The sequence below is a fragment of the Carassius auratus genome, chromosome 35 (assembly GCF_003368295.1).
Source record: "Carassius auratus strain Wakin chromosome 35, ASM336829v1, whole genome shotgun sequence".
Taxonomy (NCBI): domain Eukaryota; kingdom Metazoa; phylum Chordata; class Actinopteri; order Cypriniformes; family Cyprinidae; genus Carassius; species Carassius auratus.
This window is the reverse complement of record NC_039277.1, coordinates 3971931-3994015: the sequence shown is the minus strand read 5'-3', so window position 1 is coordinate 3994015 and position 22085 is coordinate 3971931. Positions and strand designations below refer to the sequence as shown.

Here is a 22085-nt window from a genome sequence, read left to right as displayed (position 1 = left end):
AATAAATAATGGACAAACGGAGTCTTTAAACGCCTCAGATGTAAAGTTATTCGCTGTCAAAGTGACGCCAAAATGAATGGGAGTCAATGGGAATGCTAACGCAAGTGAAGTTCTGCTAAAAGATGGCAGCCCCCACCCGACTTCAACTTCCGGTCGAGTTCCTTGCCCCTTGGTTTGAAGGAGTATTTCTGTTCCAAAAATACTCCTTCCGGTTTGTCACAAGTTTCGGAAAGTTTTTTTTGAGTATGGCTCTGTGTGACGTTAGATGGAGCAGAATTTCCTTATATGGGTCCTGAGGCACTTCTGCCGGAAGAGCGTGCTCCCGTATAGCAGACCACTGAGAGCACAGACGTTCACTGATCAGAGCGAGAGCGTTGCGAAATGTCACAAAAGAAGTGTGTTTTTGGTTGCCAGGGCAAGACAACCCTGCACAGATCACCAAAGAAAAAACAGCATGAAGGGACCAGTGGATGGAGTTTATTTTTACAGAGCATCAACGGAGTTGTGCAAGTGTTTGTGTTTGTTCCCTGCATTTCGAAGATGCTTGTTTTACAAACAAGGCCCAGTTTGACGCCGGATTTGCGTATCATTTATTTCTTAAGGATAATGCAGTCCCAACGAAAAAGTATCACGATCGTGTGTTGGAACCGCAGGCGGTGAGTAAAACTGCTTCAAATATCTCTGTGTTGTTAACTTAGCTATCGGCGCGTAAGCACATCAAGTAAACAACATGCGATGTTGTCATCAAACTGCACGAGTAAAACTGCTTCAAATATCTCTGTGTTGTTAACTTAGCTATCGGCACGTAAGCACATCAAGTAAACAACATGCGACGTTGTCATCAAACTGCACTTTCCACATGTACAGCTTAAAAAAAATAAATAAAAAAAAGACGACATAAAGTGGAACTTAGTCATTTTCCAAAACCGCTAAGCAAATATATACAGTTTCAGTACATACCACATAGAGACGTCGTTGCTGCTGCTGCTCTCGTTCAATTTCAGCCTCGGGATCTGATTCTGGATCATAAATATACGCTGAATCTGACTGTTAGCCATGGTTTGTTTTGGATGATGTTTTTTTCCTCAAGGTAATGTCACAGCTCCCAGACGCTCTCAACGCAAAAGCCTACTGGCGCTCGTGATTCTTTAGCTCCGCCCACACGTCACGCCTCCAGATGCTCGTGTTTTTCCGGGAAAAAACGGTACAGACTATCTTTCTCTTATGAATACAATAAAACTAAAGACTTTTTGGAGTTATGAAGGATGCAGTACTACTCTATAGGTACTCAAGATTAACAGGATATTGAGTGAAAATGAGCATTTCACCCCCCCCCCCCCCCTTTAATTTCCTACCACATAGGAGAGAAATGAAGAGACGTGCTGATCTGCCAATCCCCGCTAATGTGTTTCATTAATTATGCATTTATCAGGTAATTACCTAATGTATCTTTCACAGATCACAGATGAAATATAAAGTGGATAACAATAATTTTTTCTTCAGGTTAGATATTGATTATTAATTTGTTAGCAAAAAACAAACCAGTCCATTTTAGGACATTAGGATGGATAGTATATGAATAGGGAAGCCTTATGTCGTCTTAAGTGACTATGTTTATGCATCTGGCCCATGAACACCTTAGCAACTGCACAGCAACACCCTGAAAACCAACCTGAACAACTTAAAGGTGCTGGATATCTTTTTAACTGTACTAAAGTATAAAACACCATAATACATTTGCGGATATTTAGGAAACATGCTGATTTTACATGTACTAGATTCTCTGAAAAACAACACAGACAGTTATTCTACGTTGAAATGTGCGTTCTGTGTCAGAATATGTGAAACCGATATTTCTGAAACCGATATTTCTGAAACCGATATTTCTGAAACCGATATTTCTGAAATGAAACCGATATTTCTGAAACCGATATTTCTGAAACCGATATTTCTGAAACCGATATTTTTTAAGGTCCCAGAGTGGATAAATCTGAAAATGCCACCCTTGTTTTTTCATGTGGACAGCGAATCCGTAAATTTTCTGGAATGATGACATCACTGACCTACGTCTCGCACCTAGTCAGACACCGCTACGTCACATAACAGCAACAAAAACATCAACAAACACTGAAGGATTGTCTTTTTATTAACACCGATTAATAAATGTATTGTTCCATGTTTGTTTGTACACCGCTCGCAAAGTTTACGCGCATAGTCTTCTTCTAATTTTTAGTGTATCTCTGTGGCAGATTTACAGCGCCACATACTGGTCTAGCATGTATACTACATGGTTTTGTGTCAGATATGTGGTTTTGTGTGGAGACAGGCGAGGAAAAACAAAAACTAAACAACTGAGAGGGAAAGCTCGAAAGCTCTGGCTTCTTGCGGACGTAGCCTCAATTGTTTCCTCTCATGTAGTGTGTCAGTGCTATCAAACATGCTGAAACAGATGAGAGACAATGCTATCAGTCCTGCTAGGTGGAACTTCACAATGGAGGAAATGTTTGTTACTCCTGCATTGTTACTCCCCTTGAGGGACTACTGAGACAGAGTGAAAAAAGTCAAATAAAAAAACTATTTTACTTCAGTTGTATTTGACAGCCCATACTGTCCTCTTCATGCAATCCAGATTTGTGTCCACCGTCAGGTTCTCTTTCTTTTTGGGGGTTTTCTGACGAAATCACAGACCAAAACATGCTGTTTGCCATTGTTTGTTTACGCTCATGGCACCTTCTGTCTAAAGTCCTGCCCTATCGATGAAAGCACACACATCATTAAAGTTGGCAAGTGATGACTGATTGGGTAGCAACATGTATTCTGTCCTTGACAAGACAAGATTTTAGGAGTCAAAAATCAATTAATTGCACTTGTTCCTGTTATGAGTCTTCAATCTGGAAACCCGCTTGAGCATGCAGAGGTGTAAAGAGTACCTGAAACAATACTTGAGTAAAAGTACAGATACCTCACAGTGAAAACTCATCCATTATATTTTTACTTATACCAAATATAGGCTCAATTTATGAGGTATTTAATGAAAAAAAAACACAAGGGAACAGAATAACAGGCAAACATTACATTCAACTCACAAGGAACAAGAAACACTAGGGTGCTAACAATATTAACAAGATAACAAGACACACCCTGGGAGACTTAACATGGGGAACCAATGAACAAACGGACTACAAACTGACTACAAACATCACGGGAGACAGGAAGTGATATAAAAGTCCAAGACAAGGCACAGAGAAATGTAACAAAAAAAAAAAAAAATGAAAAAGTCAAAGTGGATGTGGATGTGCTGGTTTGGGCCTCATTCATGTCATCATCTCATATATAATACACCTGTGATTCACAACCACTTAATAAGGAACTCACATTCACGTAAAGTAGCCTTGTTGACAAGTTTGGATGAGTAAAGCCGAAATACACAAGATATTGTACTTTCAGTGCCCTGTGGTTGGCCACATCACTTCTTTTGTAGCAGAAATAAATTGCTGCATTAAAAGCAAGGTGCTATGCTAAATGTAATATGTTGATGCTAATTATAAATGTAGTGGAGTAAAGAGTACAGCTACTTATTCAAAAAATGTAGTGTAATAGAGAGAAAAAGTTGCTAATATCTTTGTAACTCCAAAAAGATACTCAATACAATATTTTTATTTTGGACTACAACCACTAGATTTGATATTACATTCAATGTCTTTAACAACTGCACAGCAGCATCCTAAAAACCATTCTGAACAATTTAGCAGATGCATTGCAATGCACTGGAAAGAACGCCAAACTAAAAAGAGTTTTACAAAGGCAAGCACCACTCAAAGTTTGCTCAAAAATGTATACATCTATTTTATATTGAATGTTTCATTGGTAAAACGCTCTAGCACAGCTGAATGGTGTTACACATAATTGAGCCTTCTTACTCTATACATGTTGAGTCATGAACTCAGATGAGTCTAGCAGCTGTAGAGCTCCTGCAAACCTTTGATCTGCATGCTTCCCACAGTGCTCTGGCTAAGGCATCTCGTGTGCGTGTATGCGTGCGACTGAGGTTGGTTAGTGGTACGTCTTTGCTGTGGGAAGACTGCTGGTGTGTAAATATGAAAAGAGTATGAGAGCATCTGTGTGTGTACGTGTCATGTCTGTTGGCAGCTCAGGAAAACAGTTTCAGACCGCTGAACAGGATCAAAGTGAGTCAGCTTAGACACAAAGGTTCACTTCTCCTTCCAGATACACACATGGTCACACACATATACATTTTCACACACGCATTCAATCACACCCAGACTTTCCCACAGAGGCCCACGTCGAACACACAGCTATGCTGTAACTGCAAGGCACGGACTCGCCCTTAAAGGTATAGTTCACACGAAAACTGAAAACTGTCATCATTCACTCGACCTCATGTTGTGATAAACCACAATATAATATTTTTTTCCCACATGTCATGTCCGGGGCTCCGTAATATCCAGTGTTGTCTTGGTCTTTTACTGTAAAGACAAAAACGTTTTGTTCCACAGAAGAAATAAAGACATGCATTGACATTTTTCCCCATCCCTTTGTCCCCTTCCAGTTCCCATACGTTGTAATTGCATGGAAAAGAGTGTTCAGAAGTTCTTGTTTTCCACTGAAAAAAAGAACGTAATGTGGGTTTGGAACAACATGAGGGTGATTAAAGATTAAAGAATTTTAGAGTGAGCTAATTTTTTAACCCATTTTTACTATGTCAATACAGGCATCACCACAAACCCACACTGCAGAAAAACACGAACCACAAAGACCATGAGTGAACAGAGAATCAGAATCAGAATCAGAATCAGAATCAGCTTTATTGCCAGGTATGTTTACACATACGAGGAATTTGTTTTCGTGACAGAAGCTCCGCAGTACAACAGAAGTTCTTGTTTTTGAGATGAATTGTACCGACTCTCTTTTTTCTACAGCAATTAAACGCAAATTGCAACCGAAAAACATAGATCCTGGCTGCTTGGATTCCTTCCTTGTGTCCCTTTACAGACTCTGAGCTCAACCGTGACCACAGGAAGAGCAAAGGCACTGATTGGTCTTTGAGTCTCCACTCATGCACATATGTCAGCTCGGTTGTGTACATAATAAAGCCCTCAGCAGGTTAGAATTAACTTTGTCAAACACTTCCTTTGCATATGATCAAAGCTCCTTCCTGGCTTTCTGTGTAGATTTGACCTTCCTTTCATTTGTGACTTGCTTTCATTAAACATAACAACTGAACAATGTATTGACAGTATAAAACATGTTCATGCCGCTTTCCTTTATTTTTTATCTGGATGTAAATTAAAAAAGAAAAAACATCAGGTAGACTTAGGAATGTTTAAAAAGTTGAAATATATTTTCTATGTTAACTTTTAAACCAGATTTAGGTGGACTGAAAACTATAAGTAATTCACTGTTGAAAGACGCAAACATTGTACTCTTATCCCCCTTGTGCATTCTGGTTTTGTAACATAATAACGTGAAAAAGAGCTTGCATAGCTAGAAGCTTCTGCATTCACATACTTGCTTAGAGTATATTTTAAGACTTAAAGGCATAGTTCACCCAAAAATGAAAACTCTGTCATCATTTATTCACCATCAATCATTCCAATCCCATATTAGTTTAATGCTTCTTTGAAATGCAAACGAAGATATCTAACTTCTAGGGCTGGGTGATATGGCCTAATAAAAAAATACCTGATCTTTTCAAAAAAAAAAAAAAATCTGATTTACGATATAAATTGATTTTTCCCCCCTACTTAAAATCAATTTTCAGATGACAAAGAAATTGTTCAAAACAAGTTTGAATATAATTCTTTATAATTTTCCAGTCAAATGTATTACTGAGACAAGATGATGAAAAAAAAAAAAAAAAGAATTACCTTAATGCTGGAAAGACCTTAAGGTTTTTTTTTTTTCAATACTAGCAAATCATGCATTTAACCATCCAAGTTCACACTCGGCATTAAGAGTTGTTAAGATTAAAACTGGTTTAGGTTATTTATTAGGGGCCGTTTTATACGGTAGCGTGATTTTTTTTCTTCTGCCGCAAATCTATGGCAGAATCTATGTCATGCTGAGTCGAAAGCATTCGGGTTTTGTTAAGGTGTCGTGTTTTTTTTTTTGCTATTTTCAATTGTTTGTATAAACTGCTTTTTTTTTTGGGAACTCGTCCTAGGCCATTGAACCGATTGTCACAAAAATTTCAGATCACCTTCAGACAACGCTGGCAAAAAGTTATGGAATTCAAGTTGATTAGTCATATTGTTTACGAATAGCACGTAAACAAATTCTATGAAAGGCATGCAAAGTGGATGTGAGGCTATATCTCCAAAATGGTTTGGCCTATTGAGGACAAATTTGGTGTGTGTTGTAATAAGCATGACCTGAGACTACCTGCAGTGTTTCGGCGCTGTGCCCCCTAGTGGTCAGGAGATATGAAAAGTGCATATTTTTGCTCATAACTTCTGAATGCTTTGGCGAAAAATCACAAAACTGGTCTCGTTAGATTCGGTGCATCATGCCGAATTGAATGATACAATGTCAGCTATTATGGGCGTCTGCCATTTTGAATTTTGTTATAAAATGCTGTATTTTAAAACGCATTAGCGCATCTTTACAAAACCAATTACAAAAATCTTTGGCTCCATGCCCTCATGGTACAAAAAATGTTTGGGGACAGCGCCATCTTGTGCTCAAAAGTAGGGTGACCACCCGTCCCGCGTAGCGCGTGCATAGCTAGAGCTATCGTTCATCTATATCTGGAGTCACCATCTCGTCGATCGCGGTCGACAAGTCGATCTTGGAAGCATTTTAAGTTGATCACGAAGATTTTTCAAAATCTGAGAAAAAAAGGTGTGAGCCTCTGGTGTGAGTAGGGAGGTGCGAGCCTCTGCTGACTGCGCGCGCACCTCCTGAAACAGACGAGACATTTATACTTGACGCAACTGTTTTAGACTGAAAACCAGACCATACAACTGATTTAGACGCGGGTGCCAGTGTGATGAGATGTACTAATATCCGTCTGCTCGGGCATAATTGTTTTAGGCCTGTAATTGATTGATTATTGAGGTAATAGGGATGACACGGTTCGCTGAAAAAAAAACCAAACCGTTTCTGTTGATGCATAAATAAATAAATAAAATTATATAGCTAAAGTAAATCGTAAGTGGAAGTGCATTTGTCGATTCTGTCATAAGCATACAGTACATCAGCAATTACACATGTTTAGGGGAATAGGGCATTATTAATATACCATGTAAGGTGGTATGTGCTAGAAATTGGTAAACCACTATCAGTGAGTCTGCCCATGGGGTGGGGGCACCGCTGCGCAAGGCAGTGTCCCACATTGTCCCTCAGAAACATACCCCTTGTCCCCCCTTGGGCTTATTAGCAGGTGGTCACCCTACTCAAAAGTTATGATGAAATTTAGAAAAATGCTAATAACTTTTGCTTGTATTAACCTATTGTAATCGGAATGATGTTGATAGATACCTTGTATCATGACGAGAACACCAATACCAATTTCCTGTCCACCATTTTGATTAATGTTGACAAACTACTTTTTCGAACTCCTCCTAGATCGTTGGTCTGATTTTCACCAAAGTTGGCTCGGCTCATCTTCAGACAAATCTGGCAAAAAGTTATGGAAAGAGTATTAAACCATTCATTAACCTTTAATTATGACATTTCAAAAAATGCTAATAACTTTTGAGTGCATTAGGCTATTGTAATGAAACTGGTCTTAAAATATTCCTTGGGTCATGCCGACAACAGACTTATATTTTTAGTAGGAAATCTGAGCTACCTGTCTGCCATTTTGATTTATGTTAAAATCCTACTTTTTCTAACTCCTCCTCAACTGTTTGTCCAATTTTCACCGATATTGAGACAGATCATCTTCCGACTGTGCTGACAAAAAGTTATGCATTTCGTGTCGATTGACAAAACTGTTTTCATACAGCACTGTTACAAATTTAGACACTGTGACAAAATGATTCTGATGCTATATCTCTGCAAAGCTTTGTCAAATTTGCACCAAACTTTTTATGTGTCATCATCACCTCACACTGACCGTGCCAAATCAATTTGGTAACAGCGCCACCCATTGGTCAAGAGTAATAAACCATTCATTAACCATTAATAATTCAATTTATTGCATTAGCCTATTGCAATGGAACTGGTCTCAAAATATTCATGGCTTATGCTGATAACATAGACACCAAATATTCCAGAGTAAGCTGAACTTCCTGTTCGCCATTTTGATTTATGTTGTAAACCTACTTTTTCGAACTCCTCATCAACTGTTGGTCCAATTTTCACCAAAATCAAGTCAAATGATCTTCAAACTGTGACAAAAGTTATGGATTTTGTGTTGATAGACAAAACCATTTTCGCATACCACAGCAACGAATTTGAGGCATGATGCCAAAATGGCACTTGTAGCTGTATCTGTGCAATGCTATGGCATATTGACACCAAACTTTGTGTGTGTCATTGTCAACTCACACTGAACACACCACATCAATTTGATAACATCGCCACCTATTGGTCACACTTGATAAGCCACTTGATAACTAGAGGTTGTATTTATGATTTTTCAGCCATTTCAATTAGAATCATCCTAAAATTGCTTTTATTGCTCATTGTTGCATTTGGTCTGATGATCCATGCCATGCTTAGATCCTCAACTTGCTGCTAGAGTGCTTGACCCTGTAATTTCTGCTTGCAGCTATATTCTATATATAAATTATTTGTAAATCAAGCAGACACTGTGTAACTTTGTCTGCACCGGACGCGAGAGCTGTCGTGCCGTATTATTTACTGTCATGCGAGCCACAAAAGTAAAGCTTGGCAAGTCGCGCAACAAGTAGGTTGCCTTTTGCCGGGTGTGCTTGTGCTGCTGCAGTCTTCTTCATTTCGAGGGGTGAAATTAACATCTTTCTTAAAAAGAAAACTGATTTTCATTCGAACAAATCGATGTAAAAAATCGATTTATCGCCCAGCCCTACTAACTTCAGTCTTATGGTTTTGGAACGACATTCACTTTCAAATTAAACATTTCCTGATAATATACTCACCCCCATGTCATCCAAGATGTTTACATCTCTCTTTCTTCATTCGAAAATAAATTTTGATGAAAACAATCCAGGATTATTAACCTTATAGTGGACTTACAGCTACCGAAGGGTTGAAGGTCAAACTTACAGTTTCAGTACAGCATCAAAGGGCTCTACAAGATACGAAATGATCGGTCATTCTCTAAACTAAAAATGTATATGCTTTATAAACAAAAGTGCTCGCCTTGTCTACGTCTACGACTTCAAGTACTACATAATCATGTTGAAAAGATCACGAGTGATGCAGGCATTTCTGTTTATAAAGCATATACATTATTTATTATTTTTATTTTTTTTTAGAAAATGGCAGATTGTTTACCTAGATAAAACCCTTATTCCTCATCTGGTATCATGTAGTCTCACTCAAGGTCTGAAGGCAGCTTTCATTAGCCAAGACCTGCCCATGAAGCCGTTTAACCGACATGTCAAAAAACCAATCAGTTTGTTTAGTTTATCGTCACAATTGGAGGAGTGGAAATGTCACCACAATAACAGACTGGTGAGTAAAACTCTCGGACATATTTTCAAGATCCTATGCCGCGAACTTTAAATATTTCACATACTTTTGAGAATCCAGTATTTAGTTGATCATGATAAGCGCTCGTCTGCACAGTTGTAAACACAACAGCTTTCTTTTTTCGTGAGAGGGTTTGGCATCACAGTAACTTTGTTTCCAGGCAGAATGTTAAAGAACGCGTCACACACGTCTCGTGGAAATCCTGTAGAATTCAGCCAATCCGATGACGACTTTGACACTCCTGAAGTCTTTTGTGTCCCATATGCATATTATCATATTATCACACATTTTTGGTGAATTATCCTTTTTAATGTATCTTATTGTAATAGCTTGTCAAAACAAACATCCTCTTAAGAGTAGAATATAAAGCTATATAAATAGAAGCTGTCGCTCTATCTGTAGGACAAAAAGAAATCATAGAAAAAGCTAAAAGTGAAACAAAAAAGGTCCTAGGACATATACTTGGGATACACATATTACTATCCATTAATAATACATACTTTAAGTAACCAATGACAACCAAGAGTGAAGGATCAACCCTAAATAAGTTTTTAAAAACCCTGTGTAGAGCATGTTTTTATATCTCTCTGTCCCCATTCGTTCTTCCCTTGTCAATCCCAACCCCCTCTCCCCTCCTTTCCCAGACATCTCTCTCCCTCCCTCTCTCTCACTCAGTCTTGGGCTGTATGGGGCAGCAGAGAGAAGAGGAGATGACAATGGAGAGAAAAGAGGGTTGCAGTATGGGGGTCTACTGAATAGTCCCATTCAGCCTGCCCAGTCAAACAGAAACACATCTCCCCTCTCACTTACAACCCATAGTTTCACTCCAAACAACCAGGGCTTTATTCCCCAGAATCACTTGCCAGCACACACTCTCACTTGTGTAGCCCGAAAGGAGTGACGGCATGGCCAGACATAAGTACATACAGGCAATCACTCACAATCAATAGGAGGAGCACTGGGGTGACATACATAGCGTGTACTCAGCTACAATTTGGAGCAGGAGAGGAATTGGTGAGCGAGATCTAAAGTGCTCTCCTGCACTCTAGAGCTGTGTCGACATTTACACGTTCATATGGAATGATCTCACAATCAATAGAAGACATGACAGTGTCGACGTGGTGGTCAAGAGGTTTGTGGCAAGCTGTTGTTTTCAAATGCAGTCAATGCTTCCAAAACCATAGTTCTAGAATAGTTGTCAGCAACAAAATATTTTTTTGCTCATAGAACTGCACAGTTGACTGCAAATTGCTTGAAATCAGCATGGAATGGAAACTGACCTACTACAATTTCTAAATGCATGTTATTGATCCTTTTGTGAATGCATACATGTATTTTTATTTATTTATTTATTTGTTTGTTTGTTTTGAACTTGTCATTTCTGATTAAAATATCATAACCGGATTTTCCATTGAAACTTTTCTCTAATGCTGGACTCCAATTTAGTCCACTTCACCCCTTTCTCACAAACAACTACTAGCAAGAGAGGTCCCCACCCTACATTTTTTTTGTCTTCCGATATTCTGTTTCACTTGGATGTACGTCACAAAATGGAATAAAAAAGCCTATCTCTACTTACATAGCAACTTCTTGAAACCCAGAAGTATGTATTTTGCACATATCAATTCATTCACAATGAGTGCTTTCTAGAATGTGGTGGATTTTTTCCCTCAGTTTTTCATTCGCCAGGTTAAAATTGTAGATTGTGTTGTTTAGAAAAGAAAAAGCACAGCTCTCCTCAAAGAATGACATGATTCAAGGTATTGTTCATGCTTGTCAGCACAGACAAACTGCTTCTTTACAGTATAAAATAAAGCTATTCAAATTGAGTCTGTCACTCCGTCGGTAGAATAAATACTTTTGTTTTGAAACAAAAAAGGACCTAGGACATATACTTGGGGTACACCTATCATTTTCCATTAATAATGCATATTATGGGTAGTGGATTTTCCCCTGCTTTATCTGTCAGGTGAAAATTGCAATTTGTATTGCTCATATAAATAAAAGCATGGCTCTCCAGAACAAGATGCACCAAGTGAGCAATCATTCATGTCTGTAGCATAAATAGTGTCTAAAGTTTATACAGTGTGATTATTGCACCAATTTCAGTTCATCCATAGTATTCATGGGACAAATTAGTTTACTAAAGAAGTTACCTTTATTAAAATCTGATTTCTGAATTCTAAAGTTTTCAAGATAAACCCAAATATGGACAACAGTCAGATCAGAGCATCCTGCTGGGTGAGGTCAGTGCCCTCTGGTTACAGAGACCTGAACATGTGTAGAGAGGAGAAAGTCTGACCCCACTGCTTGCACTCGGCTCCTTAACCTTATCTCTATTTATGTGTGTGTGTGTGTGTGTGTGTGGGCAGGGGAGTGCCCTGCCCTTGTAGCCTGTTGCACGAATGCGTCGCTGACCAGACATGCCCTCCTAAACACACACTCACACACCCACACCCTCCCTCTTTATGGTCTGTTCAGGAATGAGGCAAACAGCACCGAATGAGATGCACAATAGCAGAACAAAAGGTGCAGGCAGCAGGAGGGTACAGCGATGTGACAGGACGAGGGCTGTGTGTACGTATGCATGTGTGCTCGAGTGTTAATGCGTGTATGCTCCATATGGGTACTCCCTCCCGCAAAAAGGCAGATGTCACATGGGTGGCCCCGCCCTGCAGGCCACTGGGTCACGCCGCTCTGGGACACGTCTAAATAGCTGAGCAGGAGCGAGGAGGACGGGGCCTCTCCCCAGCTGCCTGCTCCATATACACATAACCATATTCATGCATCCTCTCCCAAGCACCAAAGCGCTCGTGTTCCCCTCATGTTTTATTAGTGCTATTTTTTTACGTGTTTGTTTACTTATTCACAATGATTCATACTTCTCTCTTTTTCATGGTTTGGACATCACACTACATTTTTGTGCCAATTTAGCTGAAGCTTGTGGAAGTAGAAAATGATTTATTGTAATTCCAGTATAATATAAAGTACAGTAAAACAGCAAAATGTAAAAATAAAGTTTCCAAAAGTTTTTATTATTATTATTATTATTTCAGGAATGCCATAAAAGAAGCATTTTTTGGTTCCCCAAAGAAACTTTCAGTGAACAGAGAAGCATGTTTTTCTTAGGGTGAAGAACATTTTAATATGTGTCAAGCTAGTTCGATTATTTTTATAGGAAGATCTAGTGTCACTGATAAAGATGCACTTTTTAAACAGATTTGAGCCTGTCTGCAACATTCTGCAGTTTTGTAATCCTTGAATTGAGCATTCACTCATCATTTTTAATGCACTTCAGAGCCCTGCACAGAGTTATAGTTAAGGAACAGTAGTGGATAATTAACTGCCGTTTCTAGCCAGAATCAATATGTGGCTTGGATGCTATTCAGGCCTTGGATTGGGAAATCCTGTTTTAGTAGTTACAGTAAAAGGAGAGACGCTACATAAAAATTGAAGGCCAACACACATGTGTTAATTTAACCTTTGCCTGAAGGACAAGAATACCGTTACATTTCTTCTTTACGTTTTGTTTCTTTGAATTCTTCAAATTGTTATATGGTTGTTTAGTGATATTTCTCAGCTCTTCCACCTCAGTTTGTTATGAAGACAAGAGTCATCCTCATGATTCCCTGTCATTTCCCCATCTCTCTATTCCCGAGGTTCATTAGCATAGCAGCTGCTGAGTGCAGTGTGTGTGAGGTGGAGACGGCTGGTGTGTGTGTGTGTGTGAGAGTATGTTTTGGAGGGGGGTGAGTGTAGGGGGGCTCTAATCAATGGTGGTCCGTCTGGGAGCTGAATAGCGATGAAGCAGAATCCAGCAGGCAGGACAAAAAAAGAGGAGAGCACAGAATAGAGCGAGAGAATGAATGCGCTTGTCACTGTGTGCTTGAAAAAGCACAGAGCGGAGCGAAAGAATGAAAGAGAGTTCAAACAGGAGAGGAGGGCAAGGAAGGACAGGCCTAGCCACCTGTCTAATTCTCTCTATATCTTTCCTCTCGCTTTTCACTATGAGAGAACTCTGTTTTATATGTTTAATAACATGCATTAAAATATGGGTTTCTCATATTGAACAAAAGTGAGCAGTTTGCATTTGCATTGAGTCTAGATAATCCTAACTAATAACTAAAATCATTTAATAAAAAGAAAAATGACATTGTAGGTTGGACAGTCATTGCAATCATAAAATGTTTGATAGAGACGACTTCCATCTACAACTAAACTTATTTTTATGCAAAAAATTCATTATTATATTATGATATTTATTTATATTTTTAGATGATTTCGAAATAATATATTAATTTTAATGTGCATTGATAAATAGCTATTCATCATAATTAAAAAGGTGAATTTGTTATATTATTGTTTCATGTAAATTAATTTTAATTAATTATTTTATGTAATAATTATTCATTATTATATTTATAATACTACGTCAAACTGAATATAAATGCTGAACAAATATAAACACTAAACTCATCACACCTCGAACACTACAGTTCATTTGCCAGCAGCAGATGAGTGCATTTATTGGATTATGCTGTGTTTGAAATGAACTTTTCCTGGTAATAGTTGTGGTCGTGACTAAGCCAGAGCAACAATCATTCATCTTCTTTCAGCTCCTGGCTATAATGTTCCTCTCCTTCTGAGAATCTGCACCAATTTTCATGGCCACAAACACGTTGTTCTCTGCATGTGTGTACTTGCACCAGGGCGAGCAATGTTGTGGGGCCTTTTTTGGAATTAGATGTGCAAGTATGTGAAACTACTGACAGGAATCTGTGCAAAGACGTTGTTTTTGATCTCTGGAACGCTGAAGGTTTGGGAAATCTAAACATTCCAATGCACAGAACTACAAACAAAAGAGGACAAGCCACCAACTCCAAGCCACCACTTCACATTCTCGGGGCTAGAAGAGGAGCATGTTTCCTTCTCTCTCTCGCTCTCAAGTACATTCACAAAATTCTTTTTCACATTGTTGGGTTTACACGTCCCTCCCTCTCTAGCTGGCGGTGGGGGAAGGCTAGCGCGCAGAGCGACGGGACTCTGTTAAAATCATTTCCAAATTCCTGCAATGATGTGTGTCGAGACTGAGGCACATGAAGAATCTATTAGGGGGCCTCTCTATTGCACTCTGGGAAGGTGGCCAACTCAGCCGCCGGACAATGGAAATCCAGCTCAACAATAACATCCTGCCCCGGGGATGGAGGGGGGTGGAAACAGAGAAGGATGCCATTGAGGTCACAGTCTTCTAGTGAGAGTTGTCTTCAAAAGCATGCAGTAAACTCTTGTTTACTCTTGCACTTGCTTGGTTCGGATTATTGCAATAAAATGCAGCCTCTGGAAGATGTCAGATTACGTTTTTGGCTTTTTGGTGAATTTCAAAAAAACACTTTTCAGGAACTGAAATGAGAACAACACTCTGTCAGAAGTGTATTGAGGTACAACTCTTTGTTTCACGTTAGTATGAAATGCAGCAAACATGACTTGATTTCTAATGTGTATCTGTCAGTGTTTCAAGCTGAACCAATAAAAACTGAGACAGAATATGACTATAAGCAATTAAAGTGCTGGAATATGTTTTTTTTAACTATGAAGAAACGCTGCGAGTCTCCCACAGAACAGAGGAGCAGAGAGCTGCTCCATGCACAGTAACATAAAACCCACACAAACACACAGGGAGGGGATCTGTCTTTAAAACAAAATTACCCACAACCCCCTGCACTCTTTTATCCAGCATATGAAAGGACTAGCTCAAATGAATGACAAAAAGGAGAGAATGGAAACTGGGGTCAGGTTGGCCCAGAGAGGAGGCCCAAACCAGCCCGATACTTCCTCTGAGGTAGAAAGAAACGTTCACAGCCACACATCGAGGAAGGTTTAATTATTTCTTTACTGGCTTGAACACACACACACACATACATACATAAAAATATTACAGCACTCATTTTCTCACCGCACATGAATCACAGTGTTACAAATGTTCAAAAACTGACAAACAAAACAGACGCACAAACAAAAAAAAGAGAAAAGAAAAGCCGAAGTCAGCACAAAGGAACATTCGCATCACTCGCTGGAGACACAAGATGAACAATAACTTGGTCCACAGAAACAAAAGAAAAGAAAAAGAAATACAACAGCACTTTTACTCATTCATATACACCTATCCAGCCATTTAACCCCAATGTCATAAATGTTATGACAAACGGTGGGGTAAAACAACTATACATCGTGCAATTTATTTTTGTTACAATGATCTTACCATCACAAGTATTATTCCCCTTTATTAACATCAGGAGGAGAGCACTTCAAATAAGTAAGTGCTCTGAGATATCAGCATCTATATATCCATATATATATACTATATATGTATACACACACACGATCACAGAGATACAAACATCTTTGCAAACGTAATGTTATACAATGTAACGCACAAACAAAGACAATATAACCTGGAGCTTTTAATTTATACAATAGTATTTTGTTGTGTTTCTTTTTTCTATTTAGAAAAAATGTAATGTTGACTCGAAGTCAACGAATTAAGAACAGTCATCAGTGCAATATTTTCAACAAGAGTAAAAATATCAAGTTTAAGACAAGCGATGCATATTTGTTCCGCCTACACCAGTCGAACAGATGATCGTGAGAATCACATCGGTTGCATCTCCAGGTGTACGAGGAGTTCCCGGTTGGTTAACCAAGGTAGAGCGACGGGGGGCTGGAAACATCAGCAACGCCACTGGACTGTGGCAAGACATGAGTGCAATCACACACGCTCACACGACTGCATGGGGCTTCTCGCAAAAACAACAACAAAAATGGATCTAACTGATATTTGTCCTCATTCACTCACCGTTGGCCATTGTATCAAGAAAAAAAAAAAAGACATAAAAGCAGCATTGAAACAAACATCAGGTGCCATGACTCTTAAAGGCGGCAGGCAGTCTTTTCTGAACGAATCTGTCGATGTTTCCTGCAACAGAAGTCATAGTCTTCTCAATGTTCAATGTTCGTACAGTCCTGCTCAGTAGTAACTATTGATAAGCCTCAGCTCCTGCAGTTACCCGACCAGGCACCAAGGGGCGTAAAAGGCTCCACATGTGCAACAAAACTCCCTGCATTTAATAGTCATGCAATGCATTACACTTTTCGTAACTACAATAGAAACCAAAAATGACAATGCATAAATGAAGCAGTTGGTTGAAATAATAATGTATATATATATATATATATATATATATATATATATACATAATGTCTCAACCATGCTTGGCGAAAGAAACATTTTTTTGAATAACCAATGGATCTTAATTTTGGTTCAAGGAGATAAATTGTCCCGAGTGAAGATTGCAAAAAAATAAAAATAAAAATAAGACTGAGAGTAAAAAAAAAAACAACAACAACAAAAAAACATCAAGTAAAATGACCCAAGCAGTTCCAACTGATTCTGTTGGATTAAAAAAAAAAAAAAAAAAAAACACCACTAGTGGGTAACTGAGCACAGTTCAGTAGAAGGCTTGAGAAAGAGAGCATATGATATTGTCGAATACTTTCAAGTCGAGGTAGCTGATGCAGAGAACTAGAATAAAAGTGGAAGGGGACGCATTTCCCGGGAAAAAAAAAGAGTTGTAGGCTACACGTGGGTGGCCGTGGCGCGAAATCTCCACACGGGACAGTTTAGCCTGTAACGAGTCCGAAGCAGCTTTAGGTCACCCTACATACTTTTACACTTAGGCTATAGTCTTAAAAAAATAACCACAACATAATTTAAATGCATCATCTTAATGTACCTTCATAAATAAAAAGACAAACCCAGCCTGTATTCACAGTGATGACCAGGGTGTTAATTCAAAATACTGAAATTAGATTATAAAGTGTGTCCCAAAGGCGACTTTCCTGACGATTTGAATTTGAAAAAAAAAAATTGCGAAAGCAGCGGTTTTTAGTAACACGTTAACCATGGGTCGCGCTGGCCTGAAAGCTGTGTGGAAGCCGTCTGCTAGGTGAAGGCAGAGCCCAATAGACTACTTATACAGAGAAAAACACAGTAAAGCTATGTGTACAGTACTTAGGAATAAGTCACTTGTTATTTCGAGGACATAATTCAGCACTGGTCACCAATGCCACACGATTTGATTGATGAAACGACTTACGGTTCGTATTAAAAGACAGTGTTTAGCCAAAACAGAGGATGGCCATCATTCCGGAGTTCACCTCTTTCAACTATTCCAGCATTCAGCCACAGCATCAAGTGCTATCTCGGTTTCTCCAGGTGGACAGGTCAACAGGTCAAGCCCTGGTAAAGCCACACAGTTCAGATCTGATGACTTCAACATTCGATAAAAAGCTATAGTACCAACGCACATCCCAAACAGCATGCGTTTCAGTTCCTCTCATCGCCAGATCTGACACGGGAAAGAAAAAGGCTACAGCCCTCATTTGGTTTTAAGGTACAAGGGAACTCGAGCTTGGCAGATCAAAACTCTAGGATGAAACGAGCCCGGTCTTTCCGTGTGCTTCTACCGGATCACCGCGCGCCGGAGGAGTACTTGGCCTTGGTGATGAGGTATAACACGATGTCTTGGTGTCCTCCGAAAGCGGCGATGTGCAACGCGCTCCAGCCCTCCCGGTTCGCCAGCCGTATATCAGCTCCGAACTTCACCAGCAGCTTAACGAGCTCCAGATTCCCGTCGATGACCGACTGGTGCAGCGCTGTCTGTCCCTCGGGACCAAACGAATTAACGTTAAACTCGCAGTTGGTCATGTTCTGCAGCAGTGAATGGAGCTCTTTCGTGTTGCCTTTCTTCACCGCCTCCTGGAACACTCTCTGCGGCGCCGAGCACGTCGAGATCTCCGCCTGGCTCATGATGCTCTCCGCCGCCTTCACGGTCTCTAGTATATAGATCTAGATATTCGCGGCTGGACTGGACTAAAACCAGCTTAGGCGCGTTAGACTAGAAATAAGACGAGCGTATATCCCAAAAAGGACAAGTAAACGACACACTCGGTGTGTAAATGCAGTCGGTGGCTATGATATATATCCAAAGACCTAGTGAGAAAGTTCAATCATCCACAAAGTGTCAAGTCTCCGTGTGTGCGAGTCTCTCAGTAGCAGCACCAGGTTATGGCAGATTATGGAGCTATTTAATGTGCGAAAGGAGGCGTGTGAACGGCCGTGTCTCCGGTTAAGCGCATCGAGAGCCGTTAGCTTTAGAGGCGTCTGAGGTAATTTACCTCAGGACATGCGTCCCTCAAGTCCCGCGGTGGTTTATTTGGCAAGGCTGACTGGAATAAACAAAGAAACTGTTAAAAGGACTAGTTCACGCTGTCGAGTAGCGGCTTCAAGAAGTGAGCAGGTAAAGATGTACTTACCTTTTAACGTTTGGACGGGTTGAATGACTCAAAAACTGCCCGCTTGCCCGCTGCTATTTGTCCCGGTGATTCTTTGCCCAGAGCTGCGTTGCCAGGGGGATATTTTAGCCGAACTAGTCTGCATAACAAAACGTCTCTATAGAATAAAGTATTGTGGAATGGGAGGGGCTGGGCGACGCTGATTGGCTGCGTGGTCGGCTTGGGGGCGTGATCAAGCGGGGAAACTGAGAAATGGGCGTGGCGCAGCGCCCAAACATCCCACAGTCATAAATGCACTGCGTTATTAGGCTATATATGTGTTAAAATAATGCTCGGCGAAACAAATGGTGCAGATCCGAGGAACAAAATGTGTAAACAAACGCTTAAAAGATGGACATAAGATAATAGAAAGGCTTGGGTTGGGTGTTTATTTAGTAGATAAACTTGCTATTTGGCCATCATAAACGCAATCAGCAGGCAGTTTGGGATTATCTCTAGTATTAAATTCAATTCCCGCTATAGAGGAAAATATTCACCCGTTTAAAAAAAAAGGAGACACCTTTAATTTAATTCCTTCACTCGTTCATTTAAATCTAGATTTTCTAATGACTGTACCTGTCTACACCAATTACCTCTTCTCTATTAGTGTTGCTTAAAAGGAACTCGAAACACCTTTCTCTGAACCATTAGACTTTAGGACTTGTGAAGCAGCCATTCCAGCTGTTTTAAGTCAATAGCCAAGCCTGTGCGGCTTCCTGTGCGCGTCAACAAGAGGTGCGCAACAATCAGGGCGTCAAACATGCGCTCTGAAGTCAGACCTGAAGCTCCAGGCCGCTCTGCGCATGCGCGAGGACGGAACCTGAGAGACACGCACAGCAGCTGTACCGTGGGAACCGGACGACTTCAGTTTCTGCGCAGCGCACTCGCCTTTCCTCACACGCCGCAGTTTGGCGTGGAAAGCCACACACGCACTGTATACTGTGCAGCCGTTTGCTCCGTTTTTTACAGACGCTTCAAATATTTGATCTACCAAACTGTTCTGTTTCACTCTGTAACCGCTTCGTGCGTTATAAACTGCACGTAGGCTACGTTTTGGGCCAGTAAAGTGACTTTGCATGTGGCTCGGGCGTTTGGAGACGCATTTAAAACGCGTTTTCATATCATTGTGGAATCAGAATACGCTATCTAAAATCTCATTTAAATCTAATTTAGAATCGACAAAGACTCGAGACATTTATTTAGCATTCAACAACAGCAATCAAGTTTTCGTTTGTTATATTATTGTCATCATTTCATTTCCACGTTTTATAATTACTGTAGTTTTAAGAGTTAACTTACACATCCTCAACTGACTGCATATAAAAGACACGCATAAAATAAAACATCTCTGCCTAACTGGTTTGGTTAACCTCTGGCAAAAGTGCTCAGAATTACTTTATTGTCACTTCAGATAATCACTATGAAATGCAATACATAAAATTTAGTCAGTATATATAGCCCAAGGGTCTGCAAGAACTGTAAATGTAAAGTTGCATCATTCAAAAATAAGTTAACTTCAACCAAAGCTGAAGTGCACCTAAATGTTTCATGTACCCTTCCAAATAAAAAAAAAAGAAAAAAAAAGAAAGCAAAATTAAAATGTGCAATGTATGCATCATAATGTATGTAAACAGATCAATTTTGAATATGCATGTTCTGGCCTTAAATGCAGCACTCAGTTTTACAGAGTATGTCATAAATATCTCGGCTTGGCTTATGGATATTCTTCAGTGTTTTTCCGACAAAACTCCCAGTTTTGTCTAAATATTGAAAACTGAGGGTAAAGTTTCACCTCCACTTTTGAGTAGTTCACTAATCCTTGGTTATGTGTCAGCTGTCAAGTTCTCATGTTAACATTCTTTTTGTACATGAAACCCAAAGCTCAATAATAAACCATATGGAACCAGACTTCGCACATATAAACACTGGCTTAACATGTGGAAGTAATAACTTGTGCACAATATTAATTATTTGTAGTTCCTTATCCTAACATGTCATTTCTCCTCTAACCAATATCCTTCTTTAATATCTCCAGCGGGGCATGTGTGAATACCGTTCCCATCGTATGAAAGAACGAAGCGAGGTATTTGACACTTGCGGTATTTGACCATGTGTGAAACAGAAGTGTTCTTTAAGACCTGCCAGGGGTAGGGCTAAAACATCTCAGCACATCTGTTGGCTAATCAGAAAGATGTGTCCGTGCGCTGGCGTCTTGGAAAATATTTGTTAAGAAAATGGAGGGCCTCTCCCAGTGACTGGTTATCACTGGAGCCGGGAATTTGCACAATTTCTATGTACTTCGATTTGCCTTCAGTGGCCCCACAAAGTTTTCACTTAAAGGGACGGTTCACCCAAAAATGACATTTCTTTCATTATTTACCCTTATGTCTTTCCAAACTTCTATGGCTTTTTTTTTTTCTTTTGCTGAACACATTTTTTTTTTAACAATGTTAGTTTTGGTTCCCATCGACTTCCACTGCATGGACAAAATTTAAATGGAAGTCAAAGGGAACCGAAGCGGTTGTGTCAAAACTTTTTTTTCCCTTTATCTTTTTTTAAAATACATACCCAACACACATCTAACACCAACCAAACCTGAATGGTAATTTTAAGTATCAGTTGACTTTAAAGCAACCGGCTAGACTGAGACGCCAGGGTGGTGCTAATCAACCCAACGCTGAGAATATCCCATGAGCCATTTCAGAAGTACAGGAAGTGTCCCATATTCCACCTGGGCACGGGTCACATTCATCAGAAACCCAAGCCAGTGAGAGCGAGCCAGCGAGCGAGCTAAAAACTCCTCCCAACATCAACACACGTGTGTTATTCAAGATTAATACGTGTCATAAACGCTAAATCTAAATCTCGGAATGCTTTCAGATGAACTCCACCAAACATTATTTGGCGTTTCGTAGCCCTGCGGAGGCATTTCACCTGAAATAAGGGCACGAAGGGGGAGCTCTTCAGAGATCAGCCAGCCTGCCCCGCGCAAGGTTTTTGGCGCCTGAGCCAGACAGTGGAGAGGTGGGGGGAAGAGAGCAGGCAGAGGCCCC

At 39.9% G+C, this 22085-nt stretch overlaps 1 protein-coding gene across 1 annotated transcript; it reads right to left on the bottom strand.

Annotated features, from left to right (window-relative positions):
- Window positions 1-15513: 15513 nt before the first annotated feature.
- nrarpa (NOTCH regulated ankyrin repeat protein a) lies at window positions 15514-19520 on the bottom strand. Its single transcript, XM_026219361.1, has 2 exons — window positions 19015-19520; window positions 15514-18927 (listed from the first exon to the last, which is right to left on the bottom strand). Exon 2 carries the CDS (start codon window positions 18506-18508, stop codon window positions 18170-18172), a length of 339 nt encoding a protein of 112 aa, XP_026075146.1. The 5' UTR covers window positions 18509-18927; window positions 19015-19520; the 3' UTR covers window positions 15514-18169.
- Window positions 19521-22085: the final 2565 nt, after the last annotated feature.

Coding starts and splice junctions, on each gene's coding strand:
- nrarpa (XM_026219361.1), bottom strand. CDS start 18,508: ATGAGCCAGGCGGAGATCTCGACGTGCTCGGCGCCGCAGAGAGTGTTC.